Consider the following 18,714-nt stretch of genomic DNA (forward strand, 5'->3'; position numbering starts at 1 on the left):
ATGACAATCGAGTAGGTATTCAGTTTTTAAACAATAATTCGATTGATTTGCCATTAACAAAAAAAAAATTGGAATTATTATGAAAAAAAAAAAATTGAATGATGCCGGAATCGAACCCGGAACATTGGCGTGGTAGGCAAGCACGTTACCGCTAGGCCAACGCGCTATTACAATAATAAAATTTCATTAGTAGTATATATATTGAAAAAGTTTCGTTTTTAAAAATGTCAAATTGTTCAATTTCATTGCATATCTGTTCGATTATGAAATATTCAGTTTTTAAACAATATTTCGAGTGATTTGCCATTTATTTTCAGATTACCGATTATAAAATAATTACAATTTATCAAAATTTATACTTATTATTGATTGTGAAAATATTCAATCGGCAAATGGATTTGATCGATTATTAAAATAATTATCTACAAATACAATAATTGATGAAGAGATAGGAATGATGCATGACATGATTAATGTAAATTCGCGAAAAAAAAATAGGATGCTATCGTATAGAATGAGAATTGATGGGCTATCCACTGCAAGCCATGCAGGCATCGCCATTCTCCCTGGAGCAGACGAGGACAGGGTCCTCCTCCACTACTGAAGTATTCATGGAGCCATTGAAAGATCGGTTGACAGTGCTGTCAGCTCCATTGACACCCTGAGACGCCTTGAGCTTGCTCTTGTCAACGGTGAATTGAATGGCATTGGTGGCTGGTTTTGTTCTGAGGTAGTACATTCCAGTCTTCAGGCCAGACTCCCATCCGAAGAAATGCATGGATGTGAGCTTCTCGGGAGTTGGATTTGCCATATGAACATTGGTGGACTGGGACTGGTCGATGAAGGCCCCACGATCAGCAGCCATCTTGAGGATCATCCTCTGGGGAATTTCCCAGACTGTTCTGTACAGTGCCTTGAGGTCTGCTGGGATGTTGTCGATGTTCTGGATCGAGCCATTGCTCGCTATTATCTGGTTCTTCATGTCGTCGTCCCAGAGATCACGCTCGGTGAGGTCCTTCAGCAGATGGGGATTGACTACTTGGAATTCACCAGACAGTACACGCCTCGCGTAGATGTTGCTGGTGTAAGGCTCAATGGCCTCGTTGTTACCCAGAATTTGGGCTGTTGAGGCTGTTGGCATTGGTGCCAGTAGGAGAGAGTTCCTAATACCGTGTTTAGATATTTTATCCTTGAGTTCAGCCCAGTCCCAGAGATTTGTTGGTGTTACACCCCACATGTCATACTGGAGGATGCCCTGGCTGACTGGTGAGCCTTTGTACGTCTCGTAGGTGCCCTTCTCCTGGGCGAGCTCGCATGAGGCCTCGAGGGCACCATAATACAGGGTCTCGAAGATCTGGATATTGAGTTTCTGGGCCTCATTGCTGTCGAATGGATAACGCATCAGTAGAAATGCATCTGCCAGACCCTGAACTCCAATTCCCATGGGACGATGTCTCATGTTGGAGACTCTTGCCTCCTCGATTGGGTAATAATTGACATCGATAACTCTGTCGAGATTTCTTGCGACGATTTTGACGACTGTCTTCAGCTTGTTAAAGTTGTAAGTCTTTTTCACTGGGTCCACGAACATGTTGACTGCAATCGAGGCCAAATTGCAAACAGCAACTTCATCGGGGCTCGAGTACTCGACGATCTCAGTACACAAGTTGCTGCATTTTATCGTTCCCAAGTTCTTCTGATTGGATTTTCTATTGCATGCGTCCTTGTACAGCATGTAGGGAGTTCCAGTCTCGACTTGTGACATAAGAATTGCAGTCCAGAGCTCACGAGCTTTCACCTGACGCTTGAAACGGGCCTCTCCCTCGTACTGTGTGTAGAGCTTCTCGAATTCCTCACCCCAGGTGTCACATAGGCCTGGACATTCGTGGGGGCACATCAGACTCCACACATCGTCCGCCAGAACACGTTTCATGAATAAATCCGGGATCCAGAGTGCGTAAAAAAGTTCACGTGCTCGATATTCCTCTTTTCCTGTGTTTTTCTTGAGATCGAGAACATCGAATATGTCAGCGTGCCAGGGCTCGAGATAAATGGCAAATGCTCCAGGACGTTTGTTTCCACCCTGATCAACATAACGTGCTGTGTTATTGTAAACACGAAGCATGGGTACAAGCCCATTGGATATACCATTGGTACCAGCAATTCGTGTCCCCTTGGCTCTGATACAGTGTACATTCACTCCAATTCCACCAGCTGATTTGCTGATGAGTGCACACCTCTTGAGGGTGTCGTAGATGCCATTAATGCTGTCGTCAGTCATTGTCAGGAGAAAACAGCTGGACATCTGTTGTCTACCAGTGCAGGCTGAGAAAAGGGTTGGTGATGCGTGAGTGAAGTATCTCTCGGACAGATAGTTGTATGTCTCAATGACCCTGTCGATGTCCTCTTCGTGTATTCCCACAGCCACTCTCATCAGCATGTGGGCAGGCCTCTCAGCTACTTTACCATTGATCTTCAGCAGATAACTTCTCTCGAGGGTCTTGAATCCAAAATAATTGTAACTGAAGTCTCTGTTGTAGATTATCGCCGAGTCGAGCTTCACTGCGTGCTTCTGAATAATATCGTTGTAGTGTTTGCTGATGATTGGGGTGTGCTCCTTTGTTATGGGATCAGTGGCGTTGTGGAGGTCGCTCATTACCTCGCTGAAACTCTTCTTCGTTTCTTTGTGGAGATTAGCCACTGCTATTCTCGCTGCCAGGATTGCGTAGTCCGGGTGAATGGTCGTCATCGTGGCAGCTATCTCTGCTGCCAGATTGTCCAGCTCGACTGTTGTCACACCAGCGTACAGACCACTCACTACTTTCAGGGTGATTGCTGGAGGATCCACGTAATCCATGTCCAGGTTGTAGCACAACTTCTGGATCCTCGAGGTAATTTTGTCGTAGTGCACCTCCTCTTTACGTCCATCTGGCAAAATTATCAATTAAAATTGATTTCGAGGGAATCGTCATATGAGTTAGAGAACGTGGTGTAACTTCCACGGCATCCATTAATCATCCATTTAAGAGGGATTTTCTATACTCACCGCGTTTTAAGACGAACATCCGTCCCTTTGGAACTCTTCCTACCATTTTTATGAATGTTTACGGATACTATATATGGTAAAAAATAGAAAATCGAGTAATTGACCTCCAGAACAACGTGTTGGCGTGAAAAGGCAACCCCTAACCCTAGAATGTCTCGCATTTGGCGCCTAACGCGAACATGGAAGATCGCTTCATAAGAATTCAGAATACCTACGCGAAGATAGTCACAGGAAATTTCGATTTTTTCGCGGTTGTGATAATATCCAAAAAATTGTAACTCTTCCTTCACCTTCAAGGATGAATATCTCAAATATCTCGGCAGGGAGTGATTTGAGAAAAAAAAATCAAAAAAAAAATTTATGTAGCCCATTAAATTTTCAGTAAAAAAAAATCCTGCTGATAACAACAGGAGTAAGAGATAATAGATGTAATAAAAGTCTTACTTAGTCGTGTGGTATTTAATATCATTTATTTATAAATAAAATCGTGCGAATGCCGATGCAATAATGAAAAACGTCAAGAAGCATTACGCAATATCAATATTATTACAATTTCATATCATTATATAATTTTTACGTCTCCCGATTCTTCTCCCATAAAAACATGTAGATAGAATTTATTTTCATCGAGATAATAGTAATTATATTCGTTAATTATGTATCAGCTTGTGATATTTAATTATTCCAAATTTTCATCAAAAACTTGTCAATTGTCTCACCATCCTCGTCGTACGCTAAATTAATTATTTATAAATTAATTATCATTATTCTTTTGTATGCGTAATTACAGTAGAGTGACAGTTACGATAATTTTTTTTTATTTCACTTTATCTTGCAATATTGATTCGTAATATTTATTATGTTTGTCCATCATCTTCGGTATTATTTATATTCATCAACAGAAAACACGAAGGGATGGTACGTTTATCTGGATAATCTGTAGTTTGTTTTCATTTTTTTTTATTCAAAAATCCTAACAGTAGTGTAGAAAGAAATAATATCTCAAGCGCTTTTTCGTCGCCAACTCAAAGCCGCAACACACATGCCCAAAAGCCTCACTCTTTCTTTAATTAATTCATTAATTAAGATCATTTCAAACTTTCAAGTTCCTCCGGCGCACACTCACAACAATAATTGGCAGAGCTTTACTTCAGCTTTTATTAAATTATCAATTTATAGAAAAGGAAACGTGACGTCTGATTACGATTACGAGCTCTCGGGGTGATAATGGGGTGATAATGCAGACCTGGGGGACTCATTTTATGATTATCCAACATTTTTTTCAAAGTATCATCATAACTTCGGTAATGAAGTGACAGGAAATCATTATTTTTCAAAATTCACCACTCGCATTTTGGAAATTTGTTGGATAACGCGTGCGTTTAGAGCAAAATGTCCGATAAATTTTTTCTTGACAATTTTATTTCCTACAAAAAAGTTGGTATGACATTTTTTTATAGAACCACTCATTACTGAGATAATTACAAACTCATCACTGAAAACGAGAAAAATCATGTCTGCAAAGACTTGTCTGATTAAAATCGGAATTATCCCGATGCCGAGTCGTTGTAGAAAAAAAAGTGAAATGACTTTATTTGCAGGAAATTTAATTCTCTAGAAAAAAAAAGGTACAAAATTTTCCTCTAAACCCACTACCCTCCGAGATACCCCCGAAGTTAGAAAAGAATTTCTTAATTGTCACTTCACCACTTCACTAGACTCTCAATTATTTCGTATATTAAAATTGCTAATGCATTTGTTTATGGAGTAAGGGGATAAATGGATATCCAGGGGTTGGAGCAATAAAATCATGAGTTCCATATTTTTTTTCTCCGTTTTATGTTTCTTTTTTAAGACAAAAAGGTGAAGAGTGAAGCGACGTCATTGCACTTCAAGAAAAAATGATTCAACGTCGCGACAATTAATTAGTATCTAGAGACTTCATCTTAGTTTAAAATTCTTTCTGGTTTTATTTATTATGTTCACATGAGAGATTTTGCAGTGGGTGATCTCCTTTTTCGTTAATACAATTTGATTTGTGCTGAGGTGAGTGAAAAGGCACCTCGCACCAGTTCAAGTTCTTCAAAACAAATCTTTCATGGGATTTCTTTAATTAATTGTAAAAAAAAGGAGTACCCACGATGATTGAGTTTTCTCCCATCTCCATCAGTTGCATTATCATTGCTTTTTTGTTCTAATATTTTTTTTCTTTTTGAGGGTGGAATTTACTCCTCCTTGGTAGGCTCTGCCTTTTTGCCGAGGGGAATTGCTGCTTTGACCCTGGACAACGATAAAAATACAGATTCAGTCATTTATCGATTTTCAATGCGCAAAATCAATAAACAAAACGAAAATGACAAAAAAAAATTTTAATGAGTATAAAGGGTTTTGATTAGAACGAATATCTCGTGAATGAGTGATTTCAGAAAAAAATGGTAGAGAAATTTTTTTTAGCCCAGAAAATTCTCCACAAAAAATGTTTTTTTACATTTTCCTCTAAAACCCTTCGTTCAGGAGATAATCCAATGATTGAGAAGAGAAGTTTAGTTCTGTTCAGTGGTGTGACTTAATTTAATAATTATTGATTAATTAATTAGTTTCTCTTACTTTGCGGTGAGCTCGTTGATCTTGCCATGCACTAATGCAAGATTCTGGTCGATCTGCGCTTTATTCGTCTCGTAGACTTTGGGAAGTGTGAAGAGCGCTGCGACTCCTAAAATCCAAAATTACACATTAAAAATACCTATAATATTAATTAACATGAATAATTAATATTTATATTTTTCTCATTGACGCACCAATTATGATAAGTGTCATTCCATTAAACCAGGATCCGACATGAGTCATGCACCAGAGGAACACTCCGAATTTTAATGAGTCAATGAAATCCTCGATGAGGAAAAGTCTGCGGAGTTCAGATACTGCGGCATTGGCATGTGCCACGAAGACATCAGCAACTTCGTGTACCTTCTCCGCAGGTAGGGTCAAGTCCACCTCCAGAATGTCTCTGTCAAAATAGAAATTAATTATCAATTAACATCGACGATAAAAAAAATCGCGAATTAACGACGAAAAATTGAGAAATTCGATGAAAAATCCCTGGAATTCTAATAAAATTTCATATAATTTCTTAGAGATTTCTCCGTAGAAAATTTGTCTCTACTTTTCGATTGGAGAGTCAAATCTGGGCTGAACCCTTGAATTATTCGAATTTTTGAAGAGTTTAATCGGGAATTCACAAGATTTTGTGTTTTTTCATTCAATTATAAATTCTCAAGGGGTTAACTCACTTGAATGGATGTCCGTCCGATGTTTTTTGGACAGCCTGCATAATGGTCTTGTAGATGCGGAAACCCAGGGTTCCGGTGAGGGTCAGCAGGGCGACATACGAGAACACGCTGATCAGACTGAAATAGGCCAGCGACAGGAGAACGCCCATTATCGCCCCAAAAACAGCTCCTGTTTTTTCTGGCTGACGCCAGTATATCAGCGCAGCCACTGCGAATACAAACAATAATTTATGAACTAAAAAATAATTCACGTTCCGCTCTACAAATGAAGTGCTAATAAAAATTTCGCTATCTCCCCTAAACTCTGAGATATTGTGGTTTGAAGTGTAAAATTTATTCTGATGAAAATCCATCTCCCAGACTTGCCAATTTTTCTGAACTACTCCTTGTCTCGTTCTGTCCCAGCAAATGTAATATTCAATTTCACCTGCAATTCAATTCCTCCAATAATCATCACACAGATATCGATTTCCCAGTTCTATCAATCCTCACATAAAATCGGGAAGAAAACCCGTCCAAAAGTTCCTCAATGCCAACCGAGGAAAGCATCGCTGTTTCATTACGTGTCTAAACCAAGTTCAAGGTTTTAATTGCAAAGAAGTTGTACATAACCAGGAGTTACAACAGAGAATACGAGTAAACGTCACGGATCACGATCACTGGCACTTGTGGAGCGTCAGTGAATTACAGACATGTTGAAACCCTTTATTCGAGAAAAAAGAAAAACCTTGCAATTCATTAATTTATCATTTAAACATCTCCACGTGCATAATTAACTCAATGACTCAATAAATAACTCATCCGGTAATGAATAATCCTCGAACCACAATTAAAACACTCAAACATTTTTAACAACAATCCACTTTGATTTAAATAATCGACTGGAAACTTCAACGACTCCAGCAACATGACTGTCCCACGTGGAATCCCCAGCCATATGTTAAAATTCAGAATTCGGAGGGGCCAAAAAAATCTTCTAGAAGTGACAAAAAAATATTGACAAAACCTGAAATCCTACTGAAATCATTAATTAAAACAGTAAAATTTTCTGGAGCTAATGATTTCACTGCAAAAATTCCACATTATCTGAGAATTGTGATAAAAAAATCGAGATATTTTGATCTCCAGGGGTCGGGGGTTACGGAAAATTCCTTTGGGACTCACCAGGACCTCTCGCCGGGAGGTCCTCGTCGTGGGCTTTTCTCGGCTTGTCCTTTCGCACCATTTTTTTTTTTTTCAGGGAAAAGAGAAATTTATAATTTTAGAACTTGGCAATTCGACTGGCGTTGGAAGACTGGACAGACTGGGGCACAACTTTGGTTTCGTTGGGAGAATGTGCAGGCTAAACTCCAGGGGAAGGGGAAAACAGGTAGATTTTTTTTTAATGGAGACACGAAAAAGAACACACGAGGGAAGAACGGTAAATTTCAGATGAGGACTGAATGCACCGAGTAGATGGCGTCTCTCGGTATGTGCACGATTTATTTATTTATTTTGTCATTTGCTGGGAATTTTTTATTATAGAAAATTTTGTCTCCCATTTTTCAACAATTCTTTATAGATTTTTCCATTGAATTTTTCCAAAATGATTTTTTCTGGAGATTTTTTGGAGTCGAGACCCGAAATTTTTACTATTTCCTCTATCAAATTCCCAAAAAATTATAACAAATGAATTTTTAACAATGAAAAAATGATAATAAAAAAAAAATAATCCAGGAAATTAATTTCTATTAATTTCCGATTTTTTGGAGTGAATTCGGAGTTGCTGTGACTTTCCATTATTCAAATAAATGAAAAATCCTCAAAATTCCCAATTTTTCAATTGAATTATCCCTTGCAAAATTATTTTAACGGGGGAGGGGAAGGGGGAGGAAAAAACCGGCGTGTTGGCGCCACGCGCACTTCCACGACGGCAAACGCAATTCATCACGTGATCAAAAATAATTTTTTTTTTAAATTAATATTTTTTATATTGGTTTTTATGAGGTTTACTGAGTCAGACTCGCTTGATGGGGCAAGACAGGTGAATTTTCAGGTGCGTCACAGATCGTTAAGTCATCGTGAATCAATGCACTTGCAAAGTGCAAAAAAGTCCACTCACTTATCGGAGAATATTTCGAAATCCAAGGGGAATCAAAAAAATATTGTAGAACCATTTTTGCAGCTCTCATTCTGCCCTACAAAAAATGTTCAATAAAGATTTTTTGATCTCCGCCAGTGCCGGAGATATTCACCGGAAATCGAAAGGAACGTCTAACTCGGAACGGAAAAAATCGGTAATGTTTCTTCTCCGGTTTTTCGGAAATATCTCGGGATCGGTGGGAGATAGCGAAATTTTTTTAGGGAATTTTTTTTCCGGGAGAATGAGAGCTGGAAAACAGGTTCTATAGTGAATTTTGATAGCTCGTCGGGATTCAGAGATATTAATCGAAAAGCCAGGGGAAACAGAGTCGATGTGTTTTCTCTCGGATAATTCATGCGATTCGATTTCAATTGACAATCGGGTGGAATCTTTTAGAGTTTTATTTGTGTAGTGTGTCTGGATTGAATTAAATCGTCTGTGACGGTAATTTTCTACGCGTCATTAATTTTCTATAATAATTTTCTAAAATAATGATTATTGACTCGATCAGGTTTTAATCCGAAATAATTTTCAAGAGTGAAGATAGGGATTCTTAAAATAATGATCGAATCCGGCTCAACGTTGGATTAAACCCCAAGGTCACTCTATTAACACCACACCTAACGGTTCTGCACTAATAATTACTAATTACGGTAGCAAAACGTCATTGTCAAGGTCACCCTGCGACTCAAAGAACTCCATCCGTTGCATCTCGATAATTATGCAATTATCTCAGTACCGATTGATTTGAGTGCAAAAATTCATTAACAAAATTTGCTCTCTCGAATCTGCTCCGTAAAAAATGTTATTAACTTTTTCCTGTGAACCCACTCATTCCCGAGATAATTCGTAATGAGCAAACCGCAAAATAACTACTCCCCAAAAAAATTGAGAGTACCATCACCCGCTAATCACGCGGTTATCTCGTGATTAAGGGGATCAACACGAAAAAGGTACATAACTTTTTTATAGCTGATAAAATTCTTTAAAAGAACTGTTCAATGTGTTTTCGCCCTAAATCCCCTCACTCCGTAGATAAATCGGAAATAAACAATCAAAATTAGTTCTTAAACTGAATTAACTCAATTATTTTTTTCGATGACAATTAAAAAATCGTTGTAATTACAAAAAAAAATCTATTTTCCCCGGTAAATCCCAGCAATAAAACCCCGATGATTTATTTCCGTCCAACTTCACCCCAAAAAATCCCAGTGGAGAAATCTCGACAAAAAGACGAGGAAAGACGGAAGAGCCTTTACGTAATCATTTGAGCGGAATTTTGGCCCCCAAAAATAAACGTCAAGATTTTTGTCCAAAGCACAATAAAAAATCGCAGCAATCGGTAACTGCGACCTTAAAAAAAGCCACAAAAGTACAATTATCACCGATAATAATAAACCTTTGAACCGAGCAATCGACAAATAACCAACCGAATTATTTTTATTTGAGTAAGAGACAAAACGAGATTGACCCACTTGAGTTAAACGCCAGATTCTCCATTTGGCTCGATATTACCTCAAATAAAAAAGGTAAAAGAGAGAAAAAGAAAATTCAATTCCCCAAAAACAACCAATTAATCAACTTACACTCCTCCCTCGTCCACTTGGTCCCCCTTATCTGCTCCAATATCTCCATCACATTCATATTTATTTCAGAACAATAATTTCCAATTGAAGAACTAAATCACTGATTTGCGCACCGAATAATGAATCGACGACTGAACCGATTGAATTGAGGAACGAGCGAGTGGCTTTTTAAAATGATATTTAAAAATTGATGGTGAGGGATTATCTAGTGGTTTGATGGTTCCTTTAGGGACCGGATGATGATCATCATCGAATAATATCACTGAACCCGGCACTAGATCCTCTGCTCTCAGAGACAATCTGTTGGACTGAGAGGGAAAGGTAAAAACCCAAGAGACTTTGGCAGAAAACCAGCCAACCTGGCTGACTCTGAGCAGTTTATATTTAGGTGATACTGATTTTGTAGTTGTAGACTATATACGAGCGAAGAATGAGTGAGATTAAATGGAAAGCGCGTCTTCAATCGATAATATCTCGACATCCGCCGATTGGAGCTCCACAAAAAAGGTGCCATTTTAAAAGGCTAATTAACACCTCCAAAATGAGCACCTCAATATTGAATTTCACTCAGCCAATATTGAGTTATCGATGATTCAAGTCTTCGAGTTACTACCGATTTTAACGATCGACTTCGTGTTGAGGTTCTTTAGCGTTTTTTTAGTCGAGATTTCGTTGGATTGTTTTTATTTCGACGATTTTATTTATTGTAGTGACTGCTTGGGGTAGTAGGGATTTTTTTACAGGGGATGCACCTCGTTTGGGAAATTGTTTGTCTTTGTGAATTCCATTGAAAGCGAAAATTGCGAGAGTAGCAGACGCAGAGAAAAGATTTCAGCATTTTTCATGGTAGGTATCAAGCTCCGGGGTATCTACATATCTACGTAAATTTGAATTTCAATCAACGAGACAGTGAGAATGAAAAAGCGTGTGGAATTGATTAAAAATTCAATTCCAATTGACATTTTTTAAACGATTTTTCGGTCTCAATGAATTATTGAATGAAAATTATTCTTACCTTTCGGAGTCAGTCTTTCTGGGTTAAACCATGCGTCTGTAAAACAACAATCAGAGGTTAATTCTACATTCCATAACCAACAGGTGAAAATTTAATAGAGATGTTAAAGAATCAAGCGATTAAGCAACAAATACCCATTTATTCGCACTCTAAAAAAAACTTGTCGCATTATTCTGTGAATATCTCGGTAAAAATCAGGCCTAGTGGAAAAAAGCTTCATGACTTTTTTATAGCTCTTGAAATTTTCCACAAAAAATCTCTCTTTTCTTTTCTCCTAAACCCCATAATTCCGAAGATGTCGGAAAAAGAATTTTTCCCACATTATCATTTGTCTTGTATAATTAAATCATCACTAAAATCAGTCATTTATCGCTTTTCCAGGAGTTAGGTTAATGATTATGACAGAATAATAATGATAATTAGTTAGTGCAGGTGAAATGAGGAGATAAGTAATGGTAAGCAGATAAAAATGGCGAAGAATAGATTTTAAAAAATGTAGAGTAATGATTTCGATATTCCAGTGGTAATGCTAAAGCAAAAAGATGTCATAGCGTGTTGTTATCCCCATCGATATGTATGATAGGCTTGTAATGCGAATTAATGAGGTACATGAGGGATTGCAGAGAGAATCAGCCCATTTGAAACTCTGAATCATATTCATTCGTATCATCAGTGCAGCAACACGGCATTAGCTCGAGGCTGTACACCACAGCAATGACTCCAAGATTTATTATGATTATGATAAGTCTTCCCCAATGCCCAGAGACCCACTATCTCACATTATATCCTCCATTCCAGGGTGAACAATCCTCCATTTATTATTTACTGGTCTATCGATCCCAGTGCCATCAACTCTCTCGGTTTATCAATACTCGGTTTAAATGGAGGCTATTTTCGTGGGATGAGGTTGAAGAACTCGCGATAAGTCAACCCAACTTTTACAACAATCGTTAATTAATTAATTATAATGTTCGCGACTGAATTTAATCGAAACGCAATTTTAGGCAGTGTTAAAAAGCGAATTATCTCCGGAGTGAGTGGATTTAACGCTGAATTTCACTGGACCTTTTTTGGGGGCAATAAAATTCTCCAGAAAAAAGTCCTCTTTCAGTTTTTCTCTTAAATTAACTGCTCCTGAGATAATTCCAGAAAACTTCGCGTTGTTTTTATTGGTGGATAAAAAAAATTCGAACAATGAGATTCGGAGATAAAACCTCGAGTGCAAATTCCATTTTCTCAACGTATCGATCACCGATTATGTAACTGTCGTTATCACTGGGGATCCCTGTAGGCCAGAGCTTCAAAAACCCGAGAATTCCTCTGACCTACGACAAACTCATCCCCGAGTAAACAATGACTGGACGTGAAATTCTCGAGAAACGATGACGTCAGGGTCCGCAGGTACACGAGACGATCCACAGGGAAAGAAAAAAATCGATGAGTCGAAATTTTCCCCGGAACCATATAAAAAAAATATAGTAAACAGTGAGAATAAATAAACAATGAGCAATTACTCAATCCCGTACGTCAAAAAAATGGCGAATAAAATTCCCAAAAAAGTGTAAATAATAGGAAAAAATTCTTACGAGGGTCTAGGATATTCCAAAAGCATCCGGTGGTCTTGCTCTTGCCCTTGCAAATATCTCCATCATTATCTCTCTTTGGAATGGGACACGATGCGTCTGAATCCATTGTTTAAAAATTAATTCCTCACAATTGCTGGTTTCAATCACAGACAATCGAGATATCAATGATGATAATCGGAGATATCGGTGGTGGATCGAGAGATCGGTATCGCACGTGGAATTTATTTTCAGTGGAAACTTTTTTTTTTGTCGAGAAAAATCGAAATACTGCGTCGATTCTACGGATCGGCGCCTCTCCGGTCTGTCAAGTGCTGCTGTCAATTTGACAGGGCGTCACCACTTGTCAACAATCGATGGAGGTGGACGGCTTCACGATTTTTATTTTTTAATGGTGGATTTTTCACAAATATTTTTTACACCTCGGGATATTTGCGGACTTCGATCGACACTGATTCACGTCAACGTCAGGACTGAAAAGTTTTATCGATCTGACTGGTCTAGGGGCTGACCGAAGTCTCCGCGCATGGTCGGACAACTTCGGGCAAAATCGGCTGTCTTCGAGTTCAAATCGCTTTTGCATGACTTTTTCTATTTTTTCAAACAAAAAAAAAGGAACACTTCAATCTAATAAATTTTTTCGGATTCATAATTTTTCATCGTTTTTCATATTTTTTTTTCAATTTCCCAGAGAATTCAAAAAAAGAATTAATTTTGACGGTTCACATTTTTTGGTGTTTTTATTAAACATTTTTGGGATTTTTATTTATATCGTAATAGAATTTCAATTGCGATTGAATCAATTAAATTAATTGTGATGATTTTCCAGCATCAAAATGATCCTGAGGATTTCCTCGATCGGATATCGAAAAATCGGAGAAATCTCGGCTTCACGTCTCGATTGCGCAATTCGTTTCGATTGATTGGAATTACACGTTCCAAGGTTCCACACCTAGTGCCACAACTCGGGGAAAAGAAACATGTGCTAGGAAAAATGAAGGAAAGTGGGTAAATTGAAAATAATCATTCATGTGTGGAGTTTTGCTGGACAAAGGGTTCACAGACACTCCGGCGCCCACGCAAGCGCATATTACCATTTTTTTTATGTTTCAAACGCACTAAATAGGGGTAGCAAATGTCAATATCCAGTACTCATTATCTTAGGGGGTGGCATTTATAGTTCGTCCACAGGTTTTTCCATCGGATGCCAGCAAAACTACAATTTTCTGAAATTTTTCCCACAATTTTGTGGAATCCACTGGAATTTTTAATTAAATATTTTTTATTGAAACGCAAATTGGTTCTGAGATTTTCCGCTTATTGAGAACTATTTATTCGTGGATTTTGTGTAATTTATTTATAAACATTTTTCGGCTTTTTAAAAATTTAGGAAAACTGACGAATTAACTGAAAAAAATTGGATTTCAATCGATAATTGTTATAATATCGATTCCTGTGAAAATGGAGTATTCAATATTGATTTGATTTTGAATTGCAATTTTTTGCGTCATTTTGCAACATTTTTTTCTGAGTTGCATGTCTTTTGCGTTTTATTTTTTATTAATTTAAATAAAAGAATAGAGGGGGCGTTTATCCACCCGCGATAGACGAGAGTAGATTCGCGATCGTCTGCCGATAATGCAGAAATTTCCGGATCCTTCAGTTGCAAATATTTCCAAAGAATTAAAAACAGCGGAATAATCAATTTAAAAAACCAACTCAATTATTTTATAAATAATCTGAAATTTTTTTCAATTAAAATCGCTTTCTTCGATTAATTAATTAATTCTTTTTTTTCCCAAATTCAGTTAATCAACAATTCAGTTTAATTTAATTCAAATTAACATTTGAGTATTAATGAGCAATTTCATTGATTTAAACAATTAAAAATTACTGATTATATTTCACTCCTTGACTGAACTGTCCGTCCAAAAATAAAAAAATTTAATGAACTCATCCGTGAAATAGAAAATCTATAAATAAAAATCCCTTACGAATAAAAATAACCGGCAAGATAAAAAGCCGATGAAATCCACTAAAAGCCCTAAAATTTCTAAACCAAAAAAGCAAAAAAATTTTACAATTCTGAAATGAAAAAAAAAAATCAAATCTTAAAATCAAAGTAATATTTGAAGAACACCCTTTTTTAATTTTTATCTCGTGCTTTTGGAGCACCAGGTGAAGACCTTGGACATTTTATTTAGTTGATCCCCTAGTTTATGGCATCATGTGGACATTTTTTTATTTCCCTTGGAAAGGGGAAAGAAATAGGGGAGGACATCCTGGTGTATGGGGTGTCTCGGTGGCAGATCGATATAATACGACGCGCACCAGACACCGTAAAGGTGCACATATCGAATATTGCGCAGAACGCGATAAATAATATAATTGTTTTGCAAATTGAATAATAAATCACTCCCCCAAAAAACCTCTCACCCTCAAAGAGTTTCACTGAATTCAATTTTCAAAAAAATATTTGCTGATTATTTTTTAAATAAATAATAAATAAAAAATCTATTTTTCCATTCCATTTAATTTTTGTAATCTAATCTATTTCAAGTTTCTAATTAAAATGTGAATTAATCGGACGTTGAAACAATCGTCCAAAAATATTTCCGAAAAAAATTGAGAACCTTTTTTTTTCCAATTTATTGTTAATTATAAAAAAATGTCCTATGATAATTTAGCCTAGACTCATTGATTACGGGGATAATTGAGGAATTAATTACCAGGGAAAACCGATTCGCTGAAAAATAAGAGATATTCCGCAAATTATGTTTTTATCTTGAGAATTAATGAGTCTGGGGGAGAAACATCGAATCATCGCTCATGTTCATTCATCTTGAATCTCTTAAATTAATAGCCGAGTAATTATGCAGCAGTGGACGTTTATCAGTCGTGCATATGCATTTGTATGTCATGATAGCAATCAGTTGATACAACTCCTTATCTTCGGACACGCGAGCCCCGCGGTAAGTAATAATCCCAAATAATTTCAATAATACCATTCTCTTAGAATTTCCATCGACCCCTAAAAAATGTGTAATCACCAGCAAATAATTCGCCAATAATTTTAGATTAATAAAAAACAAACAAATAATTTAAAAATGGCAATAAAAAAGTTTACGATCCCATAAAAAAATGAATCGCATCTAATAAAACAAATTTTTAAATCGATAATTGATAAATAATCCGAGGATTCGAAGTTGCCGATTTTTTCCTGAACTTTTAAAAAATTTATAACACTTGATAAAAAATAGGAAAATTATCGGACGATCATGATATTTTGGGATTGATTAAATAATTAGTGATGGAATTCAGTCAATCAATTTTGGTCAATCCCATCAACAATTTATCAGGGGAAACCGGTTATTTTTGCTAAAAAGGGGCAGAACATTCGTACCATCTGAATATTAAATGATTCCGTTGTATCCAGGCGGAAGTGAACGGATCACAACCGCTGGTGTAGCCTACAAAAGCACCTGATTAGAACCCACCGGTTCTACTTTCGGTTCGTTAGACCCTCACCGTGAAAATTAATATTCAGAGACAAAAATTCCGGAGGTACTGATATTTTTCCGATCAATTCCCTTGGACTATGGGGGGGGGGGGGGGGGCAAAGCAAAATTGGAGGAAATTTCACTCGATCATCGATTTAATTGTTAATCATCGTCCTCGGATTGTCTCCCAGGGGAATATTGGACACGCCCTGTGAGTTTTATTTAAAAGTCGATGACTCAACGTCGGATAATAAAAACTCGATGATGTGCCGGCATTCTGGATAATTCCCCGCGATTCGCCGTAGCGAATTTAAACATCAACTATTTTTAATCTTTGCATATTCCGGTTCTTCTCCGTTTTTTATTATTTTATATAATTATTCATAAACGCTGAGGAATTGAGAACAAAACTGATCATTGATTTTCAGTCGAAAGTTCATCAGATTAAATAAATAATTTTGGATTAAACAATAAAATTGTACAATAAAATGAAAACGATAAACAAAAATAATTTTTCAACGTATAAATCCTCCCGTTCTTCCCACTAAAATATAATTATAGAATTAACAGGAGATAATTTGATAGCACTAGAAAAATAAAAAAATACTCCGACAGATTCTGCAATTGCTATTCCAAAATGAATTAGCGGTTCGGGATAATTGCAGGATCGATAATGAATTAATTATTGAATAAATTGATTGCCACCGAAAAATCCCCCTACGATATGTCTGCAGTCCGGCATCTGTTTCCGCAGTATTTCAATAACAAAAACGAGGGTAACGACACGAACACTGAGTCACCGAATTGAAAGTTGAGTAATCCCCTAGGTGAACGGCAAATAAATCCATGACTAAATGAAGCCTGAGAAATCAGTTTCCTAGATATTCAGAATTATTCCTGACAGCATCAAGCAAAATAAAATCCTGTCATCCAGATAAATCATCACGATCATCACGACGGATTGCCAAGAAATCGATGATTTCTCAAAATGAATTGTCAACTCAATGAATTAATTCGGAGAAGGACTCACCCAGCCCCATATCAGCGAATATCTTCCTGGGTGCAATTTCCTCGATGTCCTGCCTCTTGGTGTGAGTTCCCCTGGTGGCAATAGCCTTGATAGGTGATGGTTCAGGTTCCGACTCGAATTCCTCATCACCAGTCTCATTCCCACTGATAGCTCCATCCCTTGGTACAGGTGGCAGTGGTTTAGTGGGTGCAACAACGTCATCACCAAGAAAATCCATAACCGGTGGTTTCTCAGGTGCCGGCAACACGGACTCCTTCACCTGAATTTCCTTATCCCCCTGGAAGACCCTCTCCCTCTCGATCATTGATTTAGCACTTGAGTCATCATCAGATCCCCTCCCGAAGAAGTCGTTGACACTCTCCTCCTTGTCGTCGTCACCAGTCCTCTCTGCTTGGACGAAATCCTCGGTCATCCTCTTGGCATCGAATTTCTCGAGGTGATCCTGGAGATTTGATGTGAAGGGATCGCCTGACATTTCATCAGAGAATTTCTCAAAATCGGCGGATGGCGGTGGTGTCGCTGGCACCGGCTTCAGGATATCCTCTTTACCCTCGTCCTGGACCGTTGTGTCTAGGAGATTTCGCCCTGTCGTTATTTCTCTGTCGAAAAGATTCGTTGGGGCTCGGGACACGTCCACCAGCTGGGTTGTCGCGTTTGAATCATTCGATGATTTTAACTCGTCCTCGACGTGCTCGAAATCGTCCATCGAGTCTGAGTCACGTTTTATCGGGGGAAAAGCGAAGCCTCGCTCGTACTCTTCTTTATCCATTTTTATTCACTCTACCTGATAGTCCTGACCTGATAGTCCTTACCTCTATCCCTGATATCCCCGATATCCCTGATATCCCTGATTTATTGTTCCCCCTTTCTACTCCTTTATTCTCCAGTTCTCTGATGGTTCCCCAGGAGTTCTATGGATTTTATTTTAATCACTCAATTTTTATCGAGTCCTTGGAGTATTATGGGACTCCCATGGGGCGAATTCCGATGGTCGATGGATTTTTTATTCTTGGATGGTGGTCCTGCCAGGGTGGGCTTCCAGGGGCTTGCGAAACTTTTGGAAATTTATCGTGAACTGCACACACTTGATTCACACTCACGACTGAAACCCGAGGCCGAGAGGATCCGCTCGGCTCCTCTCTCAGCTGTCAAATGTCAGTGGCGCGCACATGCGGATTTACACTGCACTGTTCTCCCAATATTTTTTCATAAAAATCCTGGAGATCCTGATTCGTCCAGGACTTTGTTTAATCTTCTTGGAAAATGTACCTCCAGGGCGATCTCGAGGGAGTCCGACTCCACGTCGACGTACAGGAATTTATGGCAGTATTTCAGTCCAGGACTCCTTTTTTTGACAGATCATCTCCTGGAGGCACTTCTCCAGGATTTTTTTTCCGCAGTGTGTGCTCAACAATTGTGGGATATTGTAATTGTTGTTATTCACGGTTGTTTAGTCTTTTGTTAAATAATAATTTAATTGTTGTAGATAATTGGCGCGGTTGAAATTTAAAATCGAGCGTCTGGAAGGAGAATTATAATTAT

The 18,714-nt window shown here is 37.8% G+C and overlaps 2 protein-coding genes across 3 annotated transcripts; both read right to left on the reverse strand.

The window, feature by feature from the left end:
- Positions 1–377: 377 nt before the first annotated feature.
- Positions 378–3,209, reverse strand: LOC105271603 (ribonucleoside-diphosphate reductase large subunit). Its single transcript, XM_011313249.1, has 2 exons — positions 3,047–3,209; positions 378–2,928 (listed from the first exon to the last, which is right to left on the reverse strand). The coding sequence occupies exons 1-2, from the start codon at positions 3,090–3,092 to the stop codon at positions 530–532; spliced, it is 2,445 nt and encodes an 814-aa protein (XP_011311551.1). The 5' UTR covers positions 3,093–3,209; the 3' UTR covers positions 378–529.
- Positions 3,210–4,866: 1,657 nt separating this feature from the next.
- LOC105271604 (reticulon-1) lies at positions 4,867–18,298 on the reverse strand. 2 transcript variants are annotated; one of them, XM_011313251.1, is made up of 6 exons: positions 17,173–18,298; positions 11,060–11,095; positions 6,337–6,544; positions 5,845–6,053; positions 5,654–5,759; positions 4,867–5,326 (listed from the first exon to the last, which is right to left on the reverse strand). In XM_011313251.1, exons 1-6 carry the CDS (start codon positions 17,939–17,941, stop codon positions 5,272–5,274), a joined length of 1,383 nt encoding a protein of 460 aa, XP_011311553.1. In that variant the 5' UTR covers positions 17,942–18,298; the 3' UTR covers positions 4,867–5,271. The 2 variants fall into 2 exon arrangements, with proteins under 2 accessions (XP_011311553.1, XP_011311554.1); XM_011313252.1 differs by lacking the exon at positions 11,060–11,095.
- Between the last annotated feature and the right edge of the window lie 416 nt (positions 18,299–18,714).

The sequence above is a fragment of the Fopius arisanus genome, unplaced genomic scaffold (genome assembly GCF_000806365.1).
Source record: "Fopius arisanus strain USDA-PBARC FA_bdor unplaced genomic scaffold, ASM80636v1 scaffold00113, whole genome shotgun sequence".
NCBI classification, from domain to species: domain Eukaryota; kingdom Metazoa; phylum Arthropoda; class Insecta; order Hymenoptera; family Braconidae; genus Fopius; species Fopius arisanus.

Excerpts from the sequence above, each read along its gene's own strand:
- LOC105271603 (XM_011313249.1), bottom strand. The coding sequence starts at position 3,092 with ATGGTAGGAAGAGTTCCAAAGGGACGGATGTTCGTCTTAAAACGCG. Across the intron at positions 2,929-3,046 it reads GATGTTCGTCTTAAAACGCG|ATGGACGTAAAGAGGAGGTG; the intron begins GTGAGTATAGAA and ends TAATTTTGCCAG.
- LOC105271604 (XM_011313251.1), bottom strand. The coding sequence starts at position 17,941 with ATGGATAAAGAAGAGTACGAGCGAGGCTTCGCTTTTCCCCCGATAAAA. Across the intron at positions 5,760-5,844 it reads AATGACACTTATCATAATTG|GAGTCGCAGCGCTCTTCACA; the intron begins GTGCGTCAATGA and ends TTTGGATTTTAG. Across the intron at positions 5,327-5,653 it reads ATCAACGAGCTCACCGCAAA|GGTCAAAGCAGCAATTCCCC; the intron begins GTAAGAGAAACT and ends ATCGTTGTCCAG.